Source organism: Aphelocoma coerulescens (genome assembly GCF_041296385.1).
Source record: "Aphelocoma coerulescens isolate FSJ_1873_10779 chromosome Z unlocalized genomic scaffold, UR_Acoe_1.0 ChrZ, whole genome shotgun sequence".
NCBI classification, from domain to species: Eukaryota; Metazoa; Chordata; class Aves; order Passeriformes; family Corvidae; genus Aphelocoma; species Aphelocoma coerulescens.
Genome location: NW_027184085.1, coordinates 14187457 through 14207989, shown reverse-complemented (window position 1 = coordinate 14207989; position 20533 = coordinate 14187457). Strand labels below are relative to the sequence as shown.

At 36.7% G+C, this 20533-nt stretch overlaps 1 protein-coding gene across 1 annotated transcript in view; it reads left to right on the top strand.

The window, feature by feature from the left end:
- The window catches only part of TTC33 (tetratricopeptide repeat domain 33), a 44465-nt gene that overhangs the window by 8595 nt on the left and 15337 nt on the right, over positions 1–20533 (top strand). Inside the window, exon 3 of the mRNA XM_069001960.1 lies at positions 14992–15073. Within this exon, the coding sequence (XP_068858061.1) occupies positions 14992–15073 (82 nt within the window). The remainder of the gene's footprint in view (positions 1–14991; positions 15074–20533) is intronic.

The window sequence follows — 20533 nt, the reverse complement described above, 5'->3', positions numbered from 1 at the left end:
TTCGTAGCATGCTTTCCAGACAGCTTTTGTTTGTGACCCAGTAGGACAGTTGCATCTAATCCCAGAGTACCTCTGTGGTACTTCTTAACTATTTAACATAATGGACTGTAAATAAATAATATAAAAATATAAATATTGTTATCACATTACTTTTATTTTTGTTACTTATTATGGTAATATTTTGCATTTAATTTTTATCTCTCATTATCATAGCTGTGCTTGAAAAATTACAATATGTGAAAGCACACGGGCTGGCATATTTTTAGCCTTGTAAGGTATACAAAGGTGAAGTAATTAACTCCACCTTTTTTCACTTAATTTTTCTGGCGGTCTGTGATTTTCCTTGAATCTGATGTGTGTATGCCACCAGTCTTTGAGATACTTTCCCACATGAATGTTCACAACCTTCTGCTGTGTGTAAGGGGCACTGAGTGTGAATAGCATAGTGCTACTGGTGCATTTTTTTCTCCTCCAAGTGCTGGGTTGAGGTGAAGTGCTTCAGTGCGAGTTTCTCTCACAGTTGGCTTTGATTACTGAAACCGTCTTAATGTGTTCATTCCTTTTCTCTTCCTGCATGTTCTTGTGGTAAACTATCTGAGACAGGGGTCGTCTTTTAAAATAGGTGACACGGTGGCAGTACAGCCAGCACTATTGCGATCCTGCAAAAACCAATTTCTGATAGCAGGTCTGTGCTGGTAGATGGCAGCTAGAGGTTTGTGAGAATGCTTGGATGCAGAAGTCTACCTAGCAGGTTAAAGAATATGCTCGAGCTTAGAGATTTTGCCTGTAATTTCGGTTAGGTGTTCTAACAGTGCAGCTTTTAAATGTAGGAAATTCTATTATTTATATCCCTCGTATAATACAACTAGCAAAACTTAGTAATTTACATTAATAATCTAAGCAGTTTTTATAGAGAAATACAAACTGGGGCCTTTTCCGCATACTTTGTAGGATCCCCTGTATTAATGATATCATGTGTTACAACATGGATACTGTAAAATATGATCATATCTCATTTTTTTTAAAGTGACAGTTTTGTGGTTTTGCTCTTTGTCCAGATCTAGTGTTAAGTACATCTAGTTGCATACATCCAGTAAAACTTGATTAATAAAATCTTTGTATTTAAAAATTATTTTTTTCATAATACTATTTCCCTTCATAGGGGAAGCATCAGGGAAAAAAAATTAAGTGCTTTCCTAGTTTAGTATCTTTGTCCACTTGCTCTTCAAGTCTAGTTATTGTTGCTGACAAAGGTAATATCCCCCCCCACTGCTGTTGTTTTAACTGTCTCTGTCATTGATGGAATTTAATTTTGAAATAGTAATTTTGTATCCCTTGTGTGATCCTTACTGAATATGTACCTGTTGTCTGTATCTTCCAAAATTAAACTGTACTGAATTTAAGGGATTTTAATTGCCCGTTTGGTTCAGTGGTTTTCTTCGGAAGTAGGAGATGACAGTGTATTTTGTTACAAGGTCTTGGTTCCTATATATATGTCAGCTTGTCTTCTAGTTCCCTAAATGGTGTCCTCCATATCCTGTGGCATATTGTGAACATATCCTTAAACTGAAAAGGATACTTGGCAGTAAAGACTCAGAATAAAAACCCTCTATCAACAACATCTTGTTCAGCCAGGTCTTTTGAAGGTTAACTCAAATAGCAAATGGGAAAAATTGAGGGTGGTGCATTCTCAGTTTACATTGTGGAAGTATTTGCTATTGTAGGAGCGATGGTTGTTAATGAGTTGACTTCATAACATAAACTGCTACCGCAAGAATAACTGTTTGGGAGGGTCCTGTATAGTAACGTGGTCATCAAATTTATAAGAACTTAATTGATTGTGTATCTTGACTTCCGCTGTTGTTTTTTGTCCTATTGGTTTATTTACATGGCAGTTAACAATGCAGTAGTTCTGTAGACAGTTGTTAAATTATGTCACGGCTGAGTTAACCGAAAGTGAGGGCTGGTGTGTATTCTCCCTAGCTTTGGTTGTTTGGAAGTACCCGGTCAAAGACTGCAGTTCCATCACGGGGTAAACTGAATTGAATTGGGGGTCACTGTGATCCAGTTCTGCTGCTCTTTCATTTGCACTACTTTGCTGTGGTCTCATTTTTTTGTTTTTACCCTGGGGGAAGCCAGCTCAAAGTATCAGTTAGTCACAGGAGTGGAGACAAAGCCTGGCTGGAAAATAGTGTCTTTCTGGTTGCTGTTTCTGATCTGGTTCACAAATGCTTTTGACAAAATAGCCAGAAAAATGGGAGTGAGTGGCCAAACAACAGGGGAAGAGGGAACTTACTTCATTTATGCTCTGTTGTTGTCTAGCTGTGTCCTGTGTTATGTTACTGTGTTGCACTTAAAATTTGAAATGGTTATCTTTGAATTTATTTGCACCTGTAGGCCAGACTTCTGTTTTTACACTTTTAAAAAAACACTCATCTGTTTTCAAATGAGTCTAATTGTCTTACCATTAGACTGTGAACAAACTCCTTCTAATTAGCTCTTAGAGACTTTACTAGCAGTTATTTTCTCCAATTTTAGCAGTACAAACTAAAGTACACTTTTTTGATGGAGGTTAGGTGCAGAGAGTCTTAACACAACAAAAATGTTAAAATATATAGTCCAGTACTTTTGGTAAACCATCCGACCCATACAAAATGGGTGATAGACATTGTACATTTTTCTTAGTACAGTCATTTGTGTGACCAGTACATTTGTCCTGGTTGCAAAGAGAAGAATCACAGTATTTACAGTATCATTCTCAATTTTATATTATTGTGTTTAAATACTGTAATTCAGAGGTTTTAGACAGGAACCATACCTTTGTACCTACGAATGCTGTCCAATACACTCATACCATTCAGTGAAAGAAGTAAGGCAGGACTCCTTTCTTTTCGTGCCATCTGAAAGACAGTCACAGAAATTTTGGTTTTCTGAAGAACTGAAGTCTGCTATTTTGTAGCCAGTTCAAACTCATTAATCATTTTTACAGGCTGCCATTCTTAGCATGAATTGGATATATTTTCATGCCAGTCTCTGCAGTTTTACTGGCTCGAGCAACTAAGCGGCAAATATTGAAAACAGTGTTTTTTCTTTGACCTGTCAGCCGGTAATAGAAATTCAGTGAAGTAGACCATGTATGGCTTAAGCTTTTTGTCTTCTGCAGAAATCAGGAAATGATGTTTAAACAAAAGGCAGTTCATAGTTGTGGGGTTTTTTTTCAGCTACTGACTTTGGGTAAGAGATCTTGGTAGTGAATAATGGATTGTATTCAGCTGGCTCCACAGTCCTATTTTACTGTTAAAAATAGGAGACACCTGTTAAATATGTTGAATAGCATAAACTTACTGAAAGCCTAGACTTCTCTGTAGTAACTGTGTTTGTCTGGAAGATTTAATAGAAACTTTTCTTTTCTTAGGAACAGGCTCTTGTGATGCTAAATTCACCTTCAGTGGATTTGGATGTTGGCATAGATGTTTTTATATTGGTTTTATTCTAGGCTGTGAGTGAAACTCTTCTGTTTGCCAGAAGGTTAACCTTTCCTGGTGTTTTTCACATATAATGGACATATGTGAAATACTGTATATTTTAAAATAGATTTATCATTCAGTTAAGTATTTTGACTTCCAGTCCTCAAAGAGCATTTCTGATTTGAATTTGATTAATATTAATTGAGACCTCACTAGGGGCTTGATAAAGAAAAAGAGTACTTAAAAGCATTCTAGGGGGTAGGATCACATGCTGAGATTGAAATAGAAATTTTCCAATCCTGAAAATAAGCTTTGTGTTAGTCAGGCCCCCCTGCTAGACCATCTTTCTGTCACTGTCAGATTAGAAAGTCTTTTTGCAGAGCTCTGAGTATGAAGGTGATAGGACACTGTTTGGTAAAATGCCATTTTTTTAATAAAACATTCAGTTTCATTACTATCACAACAGCTGTCTTGTTTGGTAAAGTAATTCTGCAGTGTAACTCCAGTGTAATTTTCCAAATGGAGAATTACACCAGGGAGCTGCTTGGTGCTTTGAAACAAACTCTTTGGAGAGGTCATAACCTGAATTAGGCTGTTGACTTGGTTCAGGGAGCAAAAGCTTTTATTCTGGTGCAGAGCAGGGGCAAGAAAGTAAATTGAGGTAGGTGAGGAGAGTGCAGAACAACTTTTCAGGACTCATCAGAAAGTTGCAGTCACTAGATGGTGTTTGCCTTTCAGAAATGTGCAGAATTCTGATACTTCTGTATTGTGGGTGGAATTGAATGAATGAGGTTTCAAAAATTGCTTATGTTAGTAGCTGATTTCTTTCATGGTTTTCAAAAGTGAGAAAGGAATTGCAAGCAATACTGGAAAAATATTTAGAAGTGCTGTTGGTATACAAAATGAAAGAAATTAATACTAAAATTGAATAATAGTAATTAAAATGTCCTAATAAATTTACAGAATAAATTGCTGTAATAAAACCTAAGGAAGTTTTATGCAAATTACTGGTATTATTACACTGAGCATTGTGTAAGTATAAAAAATCTTAAATCTGCTTCTTTTTTTCTGGGTACTTTATTGGTTTTTATTTAGTTTAATTGATTGTGAGGGTGTCCAGATTACTTAGTTTTGGTCATTATATTCTGATAATAAATTGTCAGTGAGAGAGAAAAATCATAAATATTGAGCAAAACTGGGAAAGAACCACCAAGGTGAGGTAGTATATGTCTCAGTATGTCTCAGTCTAAAGAAAATTTATTGGTGCTGTTAGAGTTTGTAGATGGTAGCTTTCCTCACATTCAGGAAAAGGAATTTTAGAGAGGTAGGCTTTTGTAAGTTGGACTTAATTATGTTCATCTTATCAGAGTAATCTACCTAATGTGTAAAGAGAAGGTAGTAAAGAATATATGTTAAAGATCATATTTTTATGATTGAGACACAGATCCATGCTCCAGAATGCAGCCCTGAACTATCAAACTTTGCTTCCTTTTTGTTTTTTTTTTCTCCAGAAGGGATTTTCCAGTTTATAGGTGCCTTAAGCTCTGTGCATTATCACAACAAACTTAGGTCTGTTGCCCTGTTTGCTCTTCTGAAAGTGTGTTGTGAATCTATTGATTCTTTCTGATACTATCTTTCAAAACTCCAAATATTCTTTGTAGATGTTTCCTGCTAGGTGGAGCATAGGATATGAGTCATAAAGTAAGACTAAGAGGAACAATTAATTTTACAGGTTAGAATTCAGAAGCATGGGATAACCTGAACAAATCATTGAAATATTCCTATCTGGTAGTCACTGCAGATAAAAACATCTGGTATGTTTATCTTTTTTTGAATCTTTGATGTTTTGTTTTGCATTGCCTGCTGTACTATGGGAAAAAACATTGAAGTAGATAGTTCCAGCAGTTCTTGGTGTTCCTCTCTTTTGACAGGCATTGCTTTATGGGTGCAAAATGACAGTGCCAGCCAAAACCGTCAGTCTGAATGGTTCCTGTAAGGTTGCATTTCAGTAGAAACAGCATTGTAAGTGATTAACCAGCTCTGTCATGGTACTTGAAGCACAAACTTAACTCATCTGACCCTTTACAGAGCATTTTTGTCTAGTGACACTGAAGCCCACAGCTCTTTGTTGCCATAGTTGCTTGTAGTGGAGAGCTGCTGCTCTTCTTGCCACTTTCATGTGGACGAGTTCTTACTTATCTTGAGATTTAAAAGTGTGATAGTTTCCTTAATTAATTAGTGATACCCAGTATCCATACAGTCTGTATATATGTATATTATGTCCTTGTAGGTAGGTAGTTCTGTTTATTACATATCAGTATTTCACTTATTACAGGAGACTTCATGGCTTTTGCTGACTAGTATTTGCATTAATACTTCACAGTAATTTGAAATCAGTACTTTCTGACAGTTTCAGCTATGTGGGAGGTTTGTAGACTACCTGCCTACTTAACTTACTGGAACTTCAATGGAAAAATAAAAATTGCCTTTTAAGTAGGAAAATATCATAGAGAAGTATACATTTCCTCTATCTTTGTCTTTCTGGTTTTTTATAACTTTTGTCATTATTATTCATCAGCAAACATTGTAAAGAGGCCTTAAGTTACAGAAAGAAAGAAAATTAAGCAAAATTACACTCTTTAACACAGGTAACGAAGGCATGTCAGCTAGATGAGATGGAACTGATCGGAATACAATCTGAGCAGACTATTGCTTTACTTGTATGATCTGGCCCATCTGTCCCAAAAATGTTTTGTCATGTTAATACCCTGCTGTTGAGCATGATGATTTGGCAGTAAATAATTTTGAGAAAGATCGAGGAATGCTGGTATTTAAAGCTCAGAATTTTTTTTTTTTTGTTCTGTTGACTTAGGGCCATATTTCTATGTCTGATTGCTAAGAGCCATTAGGATCATAATGTGAAGTGAGAGGGAGCTGTTTGCCATCTGTGGACAAATAATTAAAATGTTAAAAGGAATAAATGCCTTCACAGCCAAAAACAAAAGACATGACGCCTATCATTTTGGCCTCTACTACTGTATGTCTAAACGGTATCTGAACAAGTAATTCTCTTGACCAGAATATTGCTTCAAATGCCACATAACAGTTTTTTCCTTCCTGCTGCTTTCAGAGGAACTGCTGTTGAAACGGTTCTGAGGAACTAAAGCTTTCTATTTAAAATTTCATTTCAGCAATAAGAATGCATTACTTCTCTGTGAATACTTAAAATACTACAGCTATTGCAATGTCTGATACTTGATTTATATTAATTTGGAGCTTCTGTTTGGAATAGTGAAATGGTGAATTGATTTTACTGAAATGATACAATGAATTCTCTTTTGAAGCTTGCAGGGTTAGTCATAGTCAGTTTCATAGGCAGTTCTTACTGCTTAAATAATGAAAATAGCAGGTTGAGGTGTAATAAAACTTGATTTCCTTCTTGTATTTCCATGCTGCTCATATTTGTCCCTGTTTATTTGGGCTTCCTACAGAGCTCTCAGCTGTAAAATGACAATCAATACCCAATTTTAATTATGTTAAATTACAAATCTGCTATTTAACAAAGCACCTCACATGTTTACAGATGGTTGGAATGCAGCTTTTAGACCCTGTAGAGGGAGTCTTAGGTGTTGTCTTTTTTACCCGTTGTGGTCTAGTCTGATACTAATGTTGAACATAAAAGCATTTTAAACTGGATTTTAACTATATGAATGTAATTCATATATATTCTTTTTAATGTTCATAGTTATACAATATATATTCACTAGTTATACAATATACTAAATGGTTTTCTGTGTGAGAGTATTTCTCAGTGGTGTGGAATGTCTTGACAATTTCTGTTCTTAAGCACTGTGATATGACTTTCAGCATGTGAATATAGCTGTTGTTTCCTCTGTATCAACAAGTCTGTTGTTAGCACTGCCTTTCTGAATAGAGAATAGGTATGTTACGTAACTTGCAGCTATAGATATTGGAGGAACACAGGTAAAAGGTTTGCCTGTCTGTAAAGAAGTTCTCAAATGTTGCATGCTCTCTGGTGAATTAAGGTATTTCATTGTGTATTTTTATGTTGGAGCCCTGGGTTCTGAGAATTTCAGCGTTTCGGTGCTGAGAAGCAGTGATCCTCAGAAACACGCTGTATTCGATCCAAAACCCTGGGAAAAGTTTCCTAAATTGTGTGATAACACTGAGGTTGTTGCTGTGTAATTAAAATTATGTCACTGGGTGAAATATGTAGAAATGTAGAAAATTAGGTTTAGGAGATATAGATAATAATAGGTTACAATATGAAGGGTTTTGGGTGTGGATTTATGTCTTCTCTCTTCTCTTCTTCTTCACAAATCTGAATGTTCTGTCATTGGGTCAAAAGTTCCTCTCTGCAGAACATGAAAAGTTACTAATTGGATTGTAAGTAAAAACGTATCTCATAATGGGTCAGTTTAGACTTTAAAAAGCTTGGAAAATTAAAACTCACAGCCATTTTCCACCCTGCCAACCTTGGAGGCACACTGTGCAGCTATATTACTGGTAAGATATAATAAACAACTAAGTCTGAACAAGAATTCTCGATCTCCTGTGTCTCAATTCAGACTCTGAGTAAAAGAACTCAAGATGTAGAGGAAAAGAAGAAAAAGCAATATTTTTTCACATCTTTGTGTTCTATTTTGTAATTACTTGATAGTTTGGTGTTAATAGAATATGGGTAGAAATAGCTTATTTTGTCTCTTCCTGAAGGTCAGACATTAATCCATACTGCAGTTTCAAATTTTTACATGGAAAAACTTTGCACTGCAGTCTATCTGTTAATATTTCTGTAGTTAATCACGTATGCAGTCAGTGACAATAGCCACTTCTCATTGAAAAGTTGTGGTTTTCATAACTAAATTAAACCAGCAAAACAACTTAATTGAAAGAAGTGTAATTTCCTGGAGTTCCTTTCCTCCAAATAATGCTCTTGTGTCTGAGTTAACACCCTGTAGAGAGGACTTGAGATACTAGCTATTCTCACTTAAAAATTACAGTACCAAGTTCTCAGGACTACTGCAAATGATTAGCAGTGTATTTTTTAGCACTTCTGACAGTCATCGTGATGTAATCTTATTGCAGGTAAGTAAATTTCTCTGTGTTATCTATTAAATCCATATTTTGAGAGAAAAATATGAAGTAGCAGTGCCAAGTCCAGGGAGAATCTGCAGCAAGGACAGAAACAAAGTTGTAGAATGTCCAGTATGGGGAATTTTGCATGTGATTGGTGTGTTTAACTAAGAGTTTGTTTAGTAATATGTAACTTGTTCTCTTTCCCTGAATATAACGGGTTTTTTAGAAGGAAAACATGTGCTTTGAACTTTCATGTTAACCAACTATATAATTCTAGTCAGGCAGAGCTTAAGTAATGATGTCATTTTTGAAGACTAAACACACGTGTAGGTTCATGCTTACATGCTTTCCAAAGCCTCCTTTGGGGACAAAGCCCTGAAGTTGCGCACACTGATGGCCCAAGAATGAAAGTGGTTGTGGAAGTTAGCTGGAAAGGATTTGATTAGCACCTAGATGTGCTAATTTTCTTGTCTGCTTACAAGTGCAGTATCTGAGTGTGGTGGACCATGAAACAGTGATTGACCAGGTTGTAAAGAATGGGGTAAAATAAGTTAAAGGTAGCAGAGCCCTCAGCTCTCAATTCCATATGAAATGTATTTGTTAAAAACAGGGTTGCTCACTCCCCATTTCCTCTGTCATTTGTCGCTTAAATTATTTACTGCAATATATTCCATTCCTGTGTCCAAAAAAAAAGATTGTGAAATAGTAGTGAATAATTTGTTTGAGACTACTTTTTCGTATCATATGTGAGGAAATCAAATGTTATTCCCATGTGAGAGAGGGTGCCTGTCAGAGATGGTACCAGAATCCTGATTCTGTGGCTTTTGCTTTTGGGTATTTGCTTTTTGGTATGAACTTGTTCAGCTTTCTCTCCAGTATTGTGTTTCATACTTTTTGTTTGACAAAGGTAGTTTCAAAACTGCATTTGCCTAATAGTTACAGTGCTAGGAATTAGCCATATTTACATTTGTGGCTGGAATAAAAATTAGGAAACTGTTGAGTGGAACTTACATCAAAAACTTGATCTTGTAGTTCATTGTAATGATAGATGGTAATTACGTTTGGCACATGATGAAATGGTAATTCCCATCTGTTCTTCTGTGGAAGTTTTTAAGAGAGAGAAGTCTTTTTGAAGTATTTGTGTTAGCTATTTAATGTTATGGTATGTTCAGCTGATTTACATGTAACAGCTTTTTGTGTTTACTGTATAAACCAGGCTTATTTTCACTATGTGCGCTACCAGTGTCCGGCTGTCAATGACCTGAATTTGAATAGTCTAGTGTGTGCCAGAATAGTAACTCTGAATATGTAGGCTTTGAAATGATGTAGTTCAGGTATGTGCATGCTGTTTTGCCCCTTTGTCAATTCAGAAGAGTTTACCTTCTCGAAGGGTAGCTGCAGTGATTTGTTTGTGTTTATCTCTCCTTTACTGTGGGGTAAGACCTCGTGTATGGTCAGGTGCCACTGAAGAATTGCCATGAACCTCTTGTGTAGCCACACCTAATTGAAACTGTTAAATTAAAACATTTTATTGAAAGTTCTGGTGGATTGTAAAGCAGTTCTTTGCTCTGTACATAATCCGAAGTGGCACTTTACCACTTTTGGCACTTTTAACACAAAGTAGCTATACTTTTGTGCTGCAGTGATCATGATTCACCAATAGTTGTCAGAATTGTCTGACAAAAAATTGGGAGGTTGCTAAGACTTCAAAAGAACGTTTTGAACACGTAGCACTATAGTAAGGTGTACCAATCCTATGACTTTTATCAATCTAAGTATGCTGTGGGCATGAATTTTCTGTGTGCGTTTAAGCAAACAACTTCTTGTTGCTTATTTATGCACTGTTCTTCTCTAAATGCTTCTACAAGTGCTGTACATCTCCCTCCTCACCCCCAGCAGAGGAAGTACTTTGCTGTGAAAGCCTAGCTGTGTTAGAGAAATCCAAAGTTGTTAAACGCAAAAAAGCCATGTTACGTTCATTCTCTGTTTTCCTTCTTAGTTTCCTCATTCACCTGTTGTTCGGATCTTTTCTCCCAGAGTCTAGCCCTGCATCATCTACCAGCTTAAAAAGGGAAGTTTATTCCTGTAATCAACTTCTGCTTTAATTTTCATTTCTCTTTTTATGTACTCTGTATAATTACTGACTAGTGTTCTTTTCCTCTGGTTTCCAACAAACTCAGAATTTGACCCTGCACTAGGTTAAAACTGTTCTTGATGGAGTTGCTGGTGGCCGCAGACTATTCATGTTCCTCCTCTGTGATAGGAATCTTTGACAATTAGGCATATTCTTTTTAAAATTTGCTTTCCCTTTCTTAGCTTTGTCTGTGTTTTTCCTCATTATCCTATAACATCTGATGATAGGAATGTCAGTCCAACTCTAAAAGAAATCCCAGGAGTTATGTTTCTTCATGCCTTCTCCTAACACTGTACTCCTGTACTCTACCTCTCTCCTGCAGTTTTGTCTCGTTTTGCCTGAATTTGATACCATCTCCTCTTTTTAGTATATTTGGAGATATTTTCAGTGGCACTCTGATTGTGTCCTGTCTTACTCTGTTCCTGAAACATCAACCTATAGCAAGCCTGAGAGAAAAATATAGGACTCTAAATCCTGCATGAGCTGTAGTGATGGTTTCTAGCATTTTATGTATGTAATTCAAAAATCAATCTTGGTGTAATTTGGTAATTACACCAAAAAAATTTGGGTTTTTTACCAAGATGCCGCAAACATTTTTTTTTTTTAAGATTTGTTTTAATGATTTTGTTTAAGAGTTCAAGAGATCCTGTTTTCCCAGAAGTGGTGTTGAAAAAGTGAAGTGTAAGCATGAGATGTTTGTTTCAAAAGTTTGACAAGCTGTAGAAAAATGTGCCAAGTTTCTGCAGCTCCCAGATGGTCAGTAGCATGTCTGAAGAGAGCAGTTTTAGTACTTTAGGGGAGCTATGGGATTTCATGTGCTGTTAAATAAAAAATGTCTAAATCCATCAGGTCTTGTACGCTGATGCCATTCCAGATGTATCCAGTTGTCAATTATTTATTCATTTTTACAGCTTTGCAATAAAGAAGAGAAAATACTAATTAAATTCTGATTGTAACTGTATAATTTTTTTGTAGTGAAGTATGCTACTTGGCTGAAATCACTGTAGGTAGATAAGGGTACTGTATCTGTGTACTCACATAAATAAAATTCCATATATCAAAATATTGTAGTCTTTCCTTAAAAATGCTTTGTATTACTGTTTAGGTGCTTAGTTACAATGTGTATATGCATAAATGTTTTAATTTTTCTGGAAATACTGTTTTTATAATCTTTTAAAAAGAGGATATATCCATTGTTAGTGCTCTGTGACTTCACTGCTACAATAGAAAAATTTTTATAGCCATCCCAGAGATCTAAAAATTAATGGATCTATTTTTTGTCAGTTTATATTCTGTTTAAAATTTGTTTTCATTTAGCCAAAAGATAATAATATCTTAAATCACTTAAATCACTGGTTTTGCTGATACCTTAGCAAATCATACAATCCTAGTGAACTCCCTGAGATTTTTCTACTCTGGCTCCTGCTTGAAGCAAGTTTGACTACAGTGAGTTGCTCAGGATGTTGTTGAGCTTCATTTTGGATATCTCCAGTGATGGAGATGTGCTTAAACAGAAATTTTTGTGCTTCATTTTCGTGCCTATTGCTTCTTGTCCTGTCATTGGGCATGACTGAGAAGAGTCTGATTCCATCTTCTGAACTCCCTGCCCCACTTCCAAATTGGGTAATTTTGCACCTCAGTAAGGTTCCTTTTGAGCCTCCCCTTCTCCAGGCTGCATAGTCCTGTTTCCCTTAGCTTTCCCTTATGTGACAGATACTCCAAGCCCTAAGCAGATGTCATATTTATATCGAAGCTTTCCTTTTCAAGACTAGTTCTCCTCACAGTGGTAACATACAGTGGAAAAGCTGTACAGTTCAGCTCAAAAAAGATCCTGAGAAACAGTAAAATGATCTGTTTTTTAAATTACTTATTTTGCAACACTACTCCTGTGTTAACTCCCTCCTTATTTCAGCCAAGGTTTATGATTTTCATAAAGCATTTACTGAAACACTGACTTTGCAACTGTATCTTATATCTCTAGGAATCTTTCAGTATAGCATTCGATATTTAATATAATCTTCTATGTTTTCCTTCAGGGGAATGATGTAGAATGTTCTTTGATTAATGGACTATCTTTTTATAAAGGATTTTTCCTGATTTTGCATTACTAGAGAAGCAAAATGGCTCATTTTCTCTTAGTAAGGACAGTGCCCTTAGTTTCTCCTGGAGCAGCAATAGAAAGATCTTTTTTTCTGAGTGTTTCAAATAGAACAGAAATGTTTTATCAGACCTTCTCTCAAGAAAATACATGTACTGAGAAGATGACTATTGCACAGCCCTGTGGGTATCTCCACACTGTAAGCTGGTAGTCAGCAGTCAGTCTCCTCAGTGGGTGAAACCTTTCCTCTTCCAGCCCTCTGCTGTTGTGTTCTTAGTCTGGGAAGTGATTCTGGCTTTCTCTTGTCCCTTCTCTTGGATCACGCTTTCTGGGGCTCGCAGGTGGAGTTACGTAATTTACTGTTCACATATAGAGCACACGCAGCATATTGTTTCTGTGAATGTGCAACTTCTCTCTTGTCCATCTTTATTCTCTTGGCAGACTGTTGACAAATTGGTAGCAAAACCCAGCAGGATTTGGGGAAATACTGGCTTCCCTTTGACCCTTCTTTCAGCGGTAGCATGTTCTTGCTATGGGTTTATATCCCATTCAGATTGGTGCTTTGAACAATTATGTTCCATTCATAGAACTAAAAATGAAGGTTCCTGAAATGCAGCTTTTTGTCTTGCATCTTTTTACTCACAGAATGCCAGTGCTGTTCCTTCCTTTCTGGTCACTGATATTATTACTGTAATTGCTCTGTTTTCCAAAACCTGTTTTTACTAAACTCTTTGCTCACAACATTGCACCTTTCTGCATGGCCAGGATACCACCTAACTGAGCTGAGGACCCTTACTCATGTAGGCTTTGTTTTGCAAGGTCTGTGCTAGGTGTTGAACTAAACTATAATCTTCTACTCCAAAAGTAGTGCACACTAGGTAAAATAACAGCATAAAGCTTCTACTGATGCATGTGGAAAATGTCATGTTTTCTTTAGGGTGAACACCTGCCCTTGCAAATGAACTGAGATGAAAAGTGTGCAGCTGGTGGCTAAACTTGGAGGAAATGTGAAAGTTTATTGAAACATGCTTTGCTTAGCACTTAAACATCACACTTATTAGTGTAATTTGCAAACTAATAATACCTGGATCATAGGGAGAGTTTGACTTCAGTTGCACTGCTTTTCCAGTCTGTTTTTCTGTTCCGAGTTGGTTCAGAACTTTCTGAAGTCTTCTTATGACTGCTCTGGAAAACCTGGAGGTGTAATACAACCCAGAGGACTGAAAAATGGGGAAAGGAATGGGAAGGAAGAATGACGAGTAGGGGAAGATAACAGTTGTTTCATATTAAGTGCATGTGAAAATTACTGTAGTTTTATCTACACTGTATTAAAGTTGAAGCATGTGTATCTCCCAAGAGTAACTGTTTTCATACCTTTGCAGTGTAATTAATATAAATACATATGTTCCCACAGAGTTTTGTAACAAATGTGGATTTTGAAACAGTTTCAGAGAACATGTGATAACCCCACAGACTCATTAATGTTGATGAAAGGCCACCTATAGGGCTGAAAAGACTGTACATCTGTAACTGCACCTCACTATTCTGTTACAGTTCTTCACTGTGGTTCAGGTTTTACCTCATTGTTCAAGACAAAAGAAAGCTACATTTTATTGGTTTTGGTCAACTCTTCTGTTTTGTTCTTTTTCTTAGGAAAGAGCAACATAGTGCATGCTTTCTCAAAGTTGAGTGATTTCAGTATAGCTGTTTACTTTCAACCTCCTTCTTATATTTAAATACCAAAGTTTTCTAGATATCCTTAGATTCTTACATTATGTTACACTGTAGAAATACCAGCTTTTTAGAATGAAAAGAAATTTTAAAATATGACTGTATCATAGCATGTAGGGTTCTGGATATATTTCTTTATGCCTGGCTAGGGATCATTTTGACAATGAGGGGAACTTGACTGAGTTCAAGATTTCTAGTTTTAAGTTGTTAAGCTTTGCCTCAGGTTTCTAATGTTGCTTTGTAAATTCACTTGAGGTCACTTCTGTAGTAGTACTTATGAATCCTTTTGGTCAGAACAAAAAATGTCCAGTTTCTGAAAACAGTTCAGTATGTCTTATGGGGAAATAAGTAGAAAAATAATTGATACTAATCATACGCCATGGCAGTTTATTTAGGAGAATGTCAGGATAGAAATATCCAGTCCCTCTAAATATGTTGACACTGTAATGTTGTTTTGACTACAGGTACAGAGAGGCTCTTGTCAAGTGGGATGAAGCACTTCAGTTAACTCCAGAGGATGCTACACTTTATGAGATGAAATCACAGGTAAAGCATGACAATTCTTTTCCAGTTTTGAAATTAGAAAAGAAAACGTTGTGTTTGTGAACAGATACTGAGTAACATTGTTTAATTGTTGTACACAGGAAGTACGCACAATTCAGGTATTTAATTTTTCCCAACGAACAGGGTGTCTTTTAACAGGAATTCAAATAATGCTAATTTCCCACCTAGTTATAATAAACATCTTTGTTGGGTCGTGAATTAGGATTGTACATTGCAGGAAAAAAATGGAAATACTTAAAAATTGTATTGGAGGGATCAAGGAGAGCCTTAGTGTGATAGATTAGCGAATTTGACCACTAAAAATCTGCCTGCTCTTTCTAAAGATTGGACTTAATATTTTCTACTGTCAACATTGAACACAGATACTGTATGCAGAGGATTTGCTTCAATCTGGTTTTGTATTAAGTGTTACATAGATAAAGCAGTCATGTAAAAGACTTCGTAATATCTAATCTAAACCTGCCCAATTTCAGTTTGAAGCTGTTGCCCCTTGTCCTGTCACTACATGCCCTTGTAAAAAGTCCCTCCCCAGCTTTCTTGAGTCTCCCATAGGTACTGAGAGATTCTAGTGAGGTCTCAGATTCTGCGTCTTCTCTCCTCTAGGCTGAGCAGCCCCAGCTCTCTCAGCCTTTTCTCATAGCAGAGGTGCTCCAGCTCTCTGAGTATCTTGGTGGCCTCCTCTGGACCTGCTCCAATAGGTCCATGTCTTTCTTATGCTGGGGACCCCAGTGTTCCAGGTGGGATCTCACAAAAGCAGAGTAGGGGGGCAGAATCCCCTCCACCTGCAGCTCACGCTGGTTTAGAAGCAGCTCAGGATGAGATTGGGTCATGTCTGGTCTTTCATCCACAAGAACCCTCAAGTCCTTGTGGGCAGGACTGCTCTCCATGAGTTCTTCTTCCAGTCTGTGCTCAGGTCTGGTATTACCTGACCCAGGTGCAGCACCTGGCACTTGCACTTGTTGAACCTCATGAGGTTCCCAGGAGCCCACTTCTCAAGTTTTCCAGGTTCCTTGGGGTGTCATCCTTCCTTTGTTGTGTTAAGGGCACCACTCAGCTTTGTGTCATCTGGAAACTTTCTGGTGCACCTGACCCCACTCTCTGTCACTGATGAAGATAGCGAAGATCATTGCTCCCAAAACAGAGCCCTGAGGGACACCACCCATCACTGGCCTCCACCTGGACATAGAGCCATTGACCACAACCCTCTGACTATGTCCATCCAGCCAGTTCCTGGCCTACCAGTCATTCCACCCTTCAAATCCATGTCTCTCCAATATGGAGATAAGGATGTTGTATGAGACCATGTTGAAGACCTTACAGAAGTCCAGGTAGATGACATCAGTCATTTTTCCTGTGTCCACTGTTGCAGTCACTTGGTCAGAGAAGACCACTTGGTTGCTCAGGCATGACTTCATGATTTGCCCTTTAGTAAAGCCATGCTGACTGTTTTGGATCATGTATTGCATGTGCCTCAGCATTGCTTTTGTGAGGTTATGCTCCACGATTTCCCCAGGCACAGAGGTGAGGCTCACCAGTCTGCAGCTCCCTGTGTCTTCCTTTCTCTCCTTTTTAAAACTGAGGGTGATATTTCCCATTTTCCAGCCACTGGGTCTTTACCTCATTGCCATGAATTTTCAAATATATTGGAGATAACAGCCAGTTCCCTCAGGATTCTAGGATGCGGGTAGAGCTGTGGCTATTCAGTTTCATCAAGCAGTCTCAAAAAAATACATTGTTTGAAGAAGAGAGGAAAAGAGATAAAAATTATTCAGTAACATATTATGTAACTTTTAGGAAATTTGGTGTACTGTTTAGTTTTAAAATATTTGTTGTTCCTCTAATTTTTCATTGTATAAAAACCCGAGTCAAAACCCTAACAACCCCCACTTCTCCAAAAAAGAAGCCAAAAAAACCCAAACCCCAACAAACCCCAAGAACCAATGCTGGTTTTTTTCGAAGATGTGGTGGCTACTTTTTGCTTTTTTTAATGGATATTTCCACATCTTCTCTTCACAGTCATCTTGTCTTGTGAAGAAAGTTTGATTCTGCAAAAGAATCAATTGAATAATCATAACTTCATTTAAATACAGTAATACAGAAGGATGCTTTTGTTTTATTTAGCTGCAGAAGGTTTAGATCTTACTGGGTTATGCATGTGGTCTGAGAGATATTTTATGGCTTAAAGGTTTTTCTTTAAATTGTTTTGGGAGAAGTGTATTGTTGCCTTTCCATAAGTGTTAGTGTAAATGAAAGATCTGTCTGGCCTAGTGGGATGGCTGGGAAAGAGTTGCACAAATAGCACGAGCATGTAGCAATACTCCTCTCCTGATCCAGCAAGCTTTGGCTCTGGGACTTCGCTGCGTTTAGAAGTGCTTGAAAGATTTTTCCTAAAAAAATTTTTCTTAATGCCTTCTGTTCTCATGTAAACTTCCAGCATCTGCAGAGCTGTGTATTAAGGAATTTCAAATCCTGATTATGCATTATTGGAAGAGATGGTATAATGTAATCCTGCTTTAATTAGCAGCATTCCAGATTGCTGTAATTGCTCATTATGTTAACTTATGTAGGAGTTTATTTGTATATTTAACTTTTGATTCCACTAGTAAAGAAAAGCTGTTTAGATGTGACAATGGTATTGGTAAGTTTTATTATCATAGTCTAAGCATTTAACTCTGTTTTGAATAAAACAAAAAGCTGTTGAAAATTTCAGGACAGTTCTGTTCAGTGGGACAAATCAGTGAACAGCTCCCTTGAACTGTTCTTTATTATGGTCTTAAGTGAATGCAAAAATTTGATATAGGTCTCCAAAAGTGCTCTATTTAATTGAAATTATACCAAAATTAAGTATTTTTGCACTGAAAATAGCGGGAGAACTGTGAAGTGTGTAAGCTTACCTGGATCTGAGCTATGATGCAGTGAATTATCCAAAGAGGTGCTTACTGCAGTGTGCTTTAATCTGTGCTCCAGATGCAATACCTAATACTGAGGGGCTGTTGATTACTTGGCTTCCTAGTCCTGATATTTCAGCAAAATGGCAAAGGTCAGCTAGAGGCACACAGCTTTTCTGCTGACCAAGAGAAACAGCTGTGTGACTCTGATTCATCTTGTGAATTAGCTTTCCTTGTGTAGTGAAACCATTGGAGAGTAATGAAAGCTGAAAAAACCAGAGGAGCCGAGGCCTTTGCTTCCACCATGCCTTTGCTTTGTTTCCTGAGAGTAGTTCTGGACAGCAGCACCATTTCTTTTTGATTTTACTTTCTTGTATTACTTAACACTTGTTACACTGTGACTATTAAACAAGAAAAGCTTGTGTACAAAATATATATTTATAAAACTATTTCTTGACTCTTTTTAATAAAACACCTAATGTTTCAATTGGCAATGTATCTTTGTACATGCAAATAATTATAGCAGATTTTTTTTGCAGTATGACTTAGGCTTACTGGAAGCTGTCTAGTATAATGTGTAATTTGATACCTTTGTACTTCTAATGGTACTGATGTGAGCTGTAAAAACTCACTTTTGCCAAAATAGAAATACGTAATGCATTCAAAAAATATTGCGGCCAATATTTAAAGGATACTGTCTTAGAGCTAGCTGTGTTATTCCAGTCCAGCATACCAGCACAAATACTACAGCTATTACAGTGTAGCTCAGTGAAAGTGTTTCAGAAGAACTGTACACCAACTTCAGCAAGGCCTTGACCAGCACTGGGTCTATAAAAATCCCCCTGTCTTGGTATGCGGGTCATATAATAGAGGAGGAAACTCGTGTTAGGAATGACTTTGTGCAATATGCAGAGATTCTTTATGGTCTATATTAATTTTCTTTCAGTGAGAAAATGTCTATTCATGAAGTAACTTCTTAATTAACACTGGAGGATGAAGTGGGGGTTTTTTGCTCAGGCTTGAGTATCTGTCTTATATCCTTACATTTATTAGGATAACTTTATGTTGGATTACATAGCAGCTTCTCCATTCGTTAATATTTCCTTTCTCAACAGCAAACTTAAAATTTTCAATACTGAATTGTTTAATGTCCAGCTCAGATAGATATTCTAATGGCACTGTAGGAATCTGTAAATGTTTGTGGTAAGTTCTTAAAGATCGGTATTTTAACAGATGTGGGACAAATGTCTTTCAGTATTTCTGAAGGGTGGAAATAGTGTTAAAAGTTCCTAGTTGTCAAAGATACTTGAAGTAAATGTATTTCCAGAAAATCACATGGGAACTAAGGAGTTGCTCAATTGCTTCAAAAAAACCATAGAACTTGATGAGATTTTTTTCCATTGCTTTCATCTACTCTTTGATCATTTTAAAACAGATTTTTATGGTTTTTGAGAGGTTAGGGGTGCACTTTTCTTTGCGTGCAAGATCTGTCAGTATACATACTTGATATTCCATTACCAGCCTAAGTTGGAAGAACAGTGACTGGCAGGTAAATGTTTATGCAACTCCATTTCTGCATTTTTGTTGAAAACCAAAAAAGACCCAACAACAGCAGCTCAGTGTTGATTCTGATGTTAGATAAATAGTATTGTAAGTATATTCAAAAAAATGTATAAAGACTGCCTATATTAACACAGTCACCAAGACTGCTTGAATTTAATTGTGGGCTTAATATCTTAGATATTGACTGGATTATTTTATTACTGCTTTGGCTTACGAAGATGGAAGAGCAGACTTTGACATATTCTTTGATTTTGTATCTGAACATTTGGCGACTGGACCACCTGGGACATTGTTGGGTGAGGAGAGATATCAGAGGACTTGATACATTGTGTGATATGTATAACAAATGATCTTGTTCTGCTGTTCAGTACCATCCCTGAGAATTCACCTGGTTTGTGTTGCTTACCTTGTGGTACTTGCACCTCAGATAACTATGCAACTATGACAGAATTTTAAAAGTAGACAATACAATTGTTTTATACATATTTTTAGGAACAAGTGAATTCAAATGTAAACCGTCAGGTTAAGTTCCTTATAATAATTTTTTTGGATGTTTTTTCATCAGCTGTATGAGAATCTACTTTCCTACAATGCTGCATTCTCAATTTGCATTCATTGAACAGGACCAGGATTTCAGATATATGTCTCTTCTTTGTTTTTATATATGAAACCCATCATATTCAAATAATTCCACTTCCCCTCTTCTAAAGGTTTTCTTAATCTTTAACTCAGTGAAGAAATAATATCAACTTCTACCCATCTCTCTTCCTACTTAAGAAATTAGAAGGTTGCTAAGGCATGACCAGGCTTAGAATCCCAATTTCAGATTATAACAAATCAACTAGTAAGTGTGATTATTTTTAATTTCTTTTTTTTTTAATGGGGTATGTGCTGAGAAGAGTTAACCATCAAAACATTAGTGTGAACTCCAGAAATCTAAATTGCAAAGAAGTGTTTCTGTGTGGTGCAATTACTTAATTGTAATAAAGGT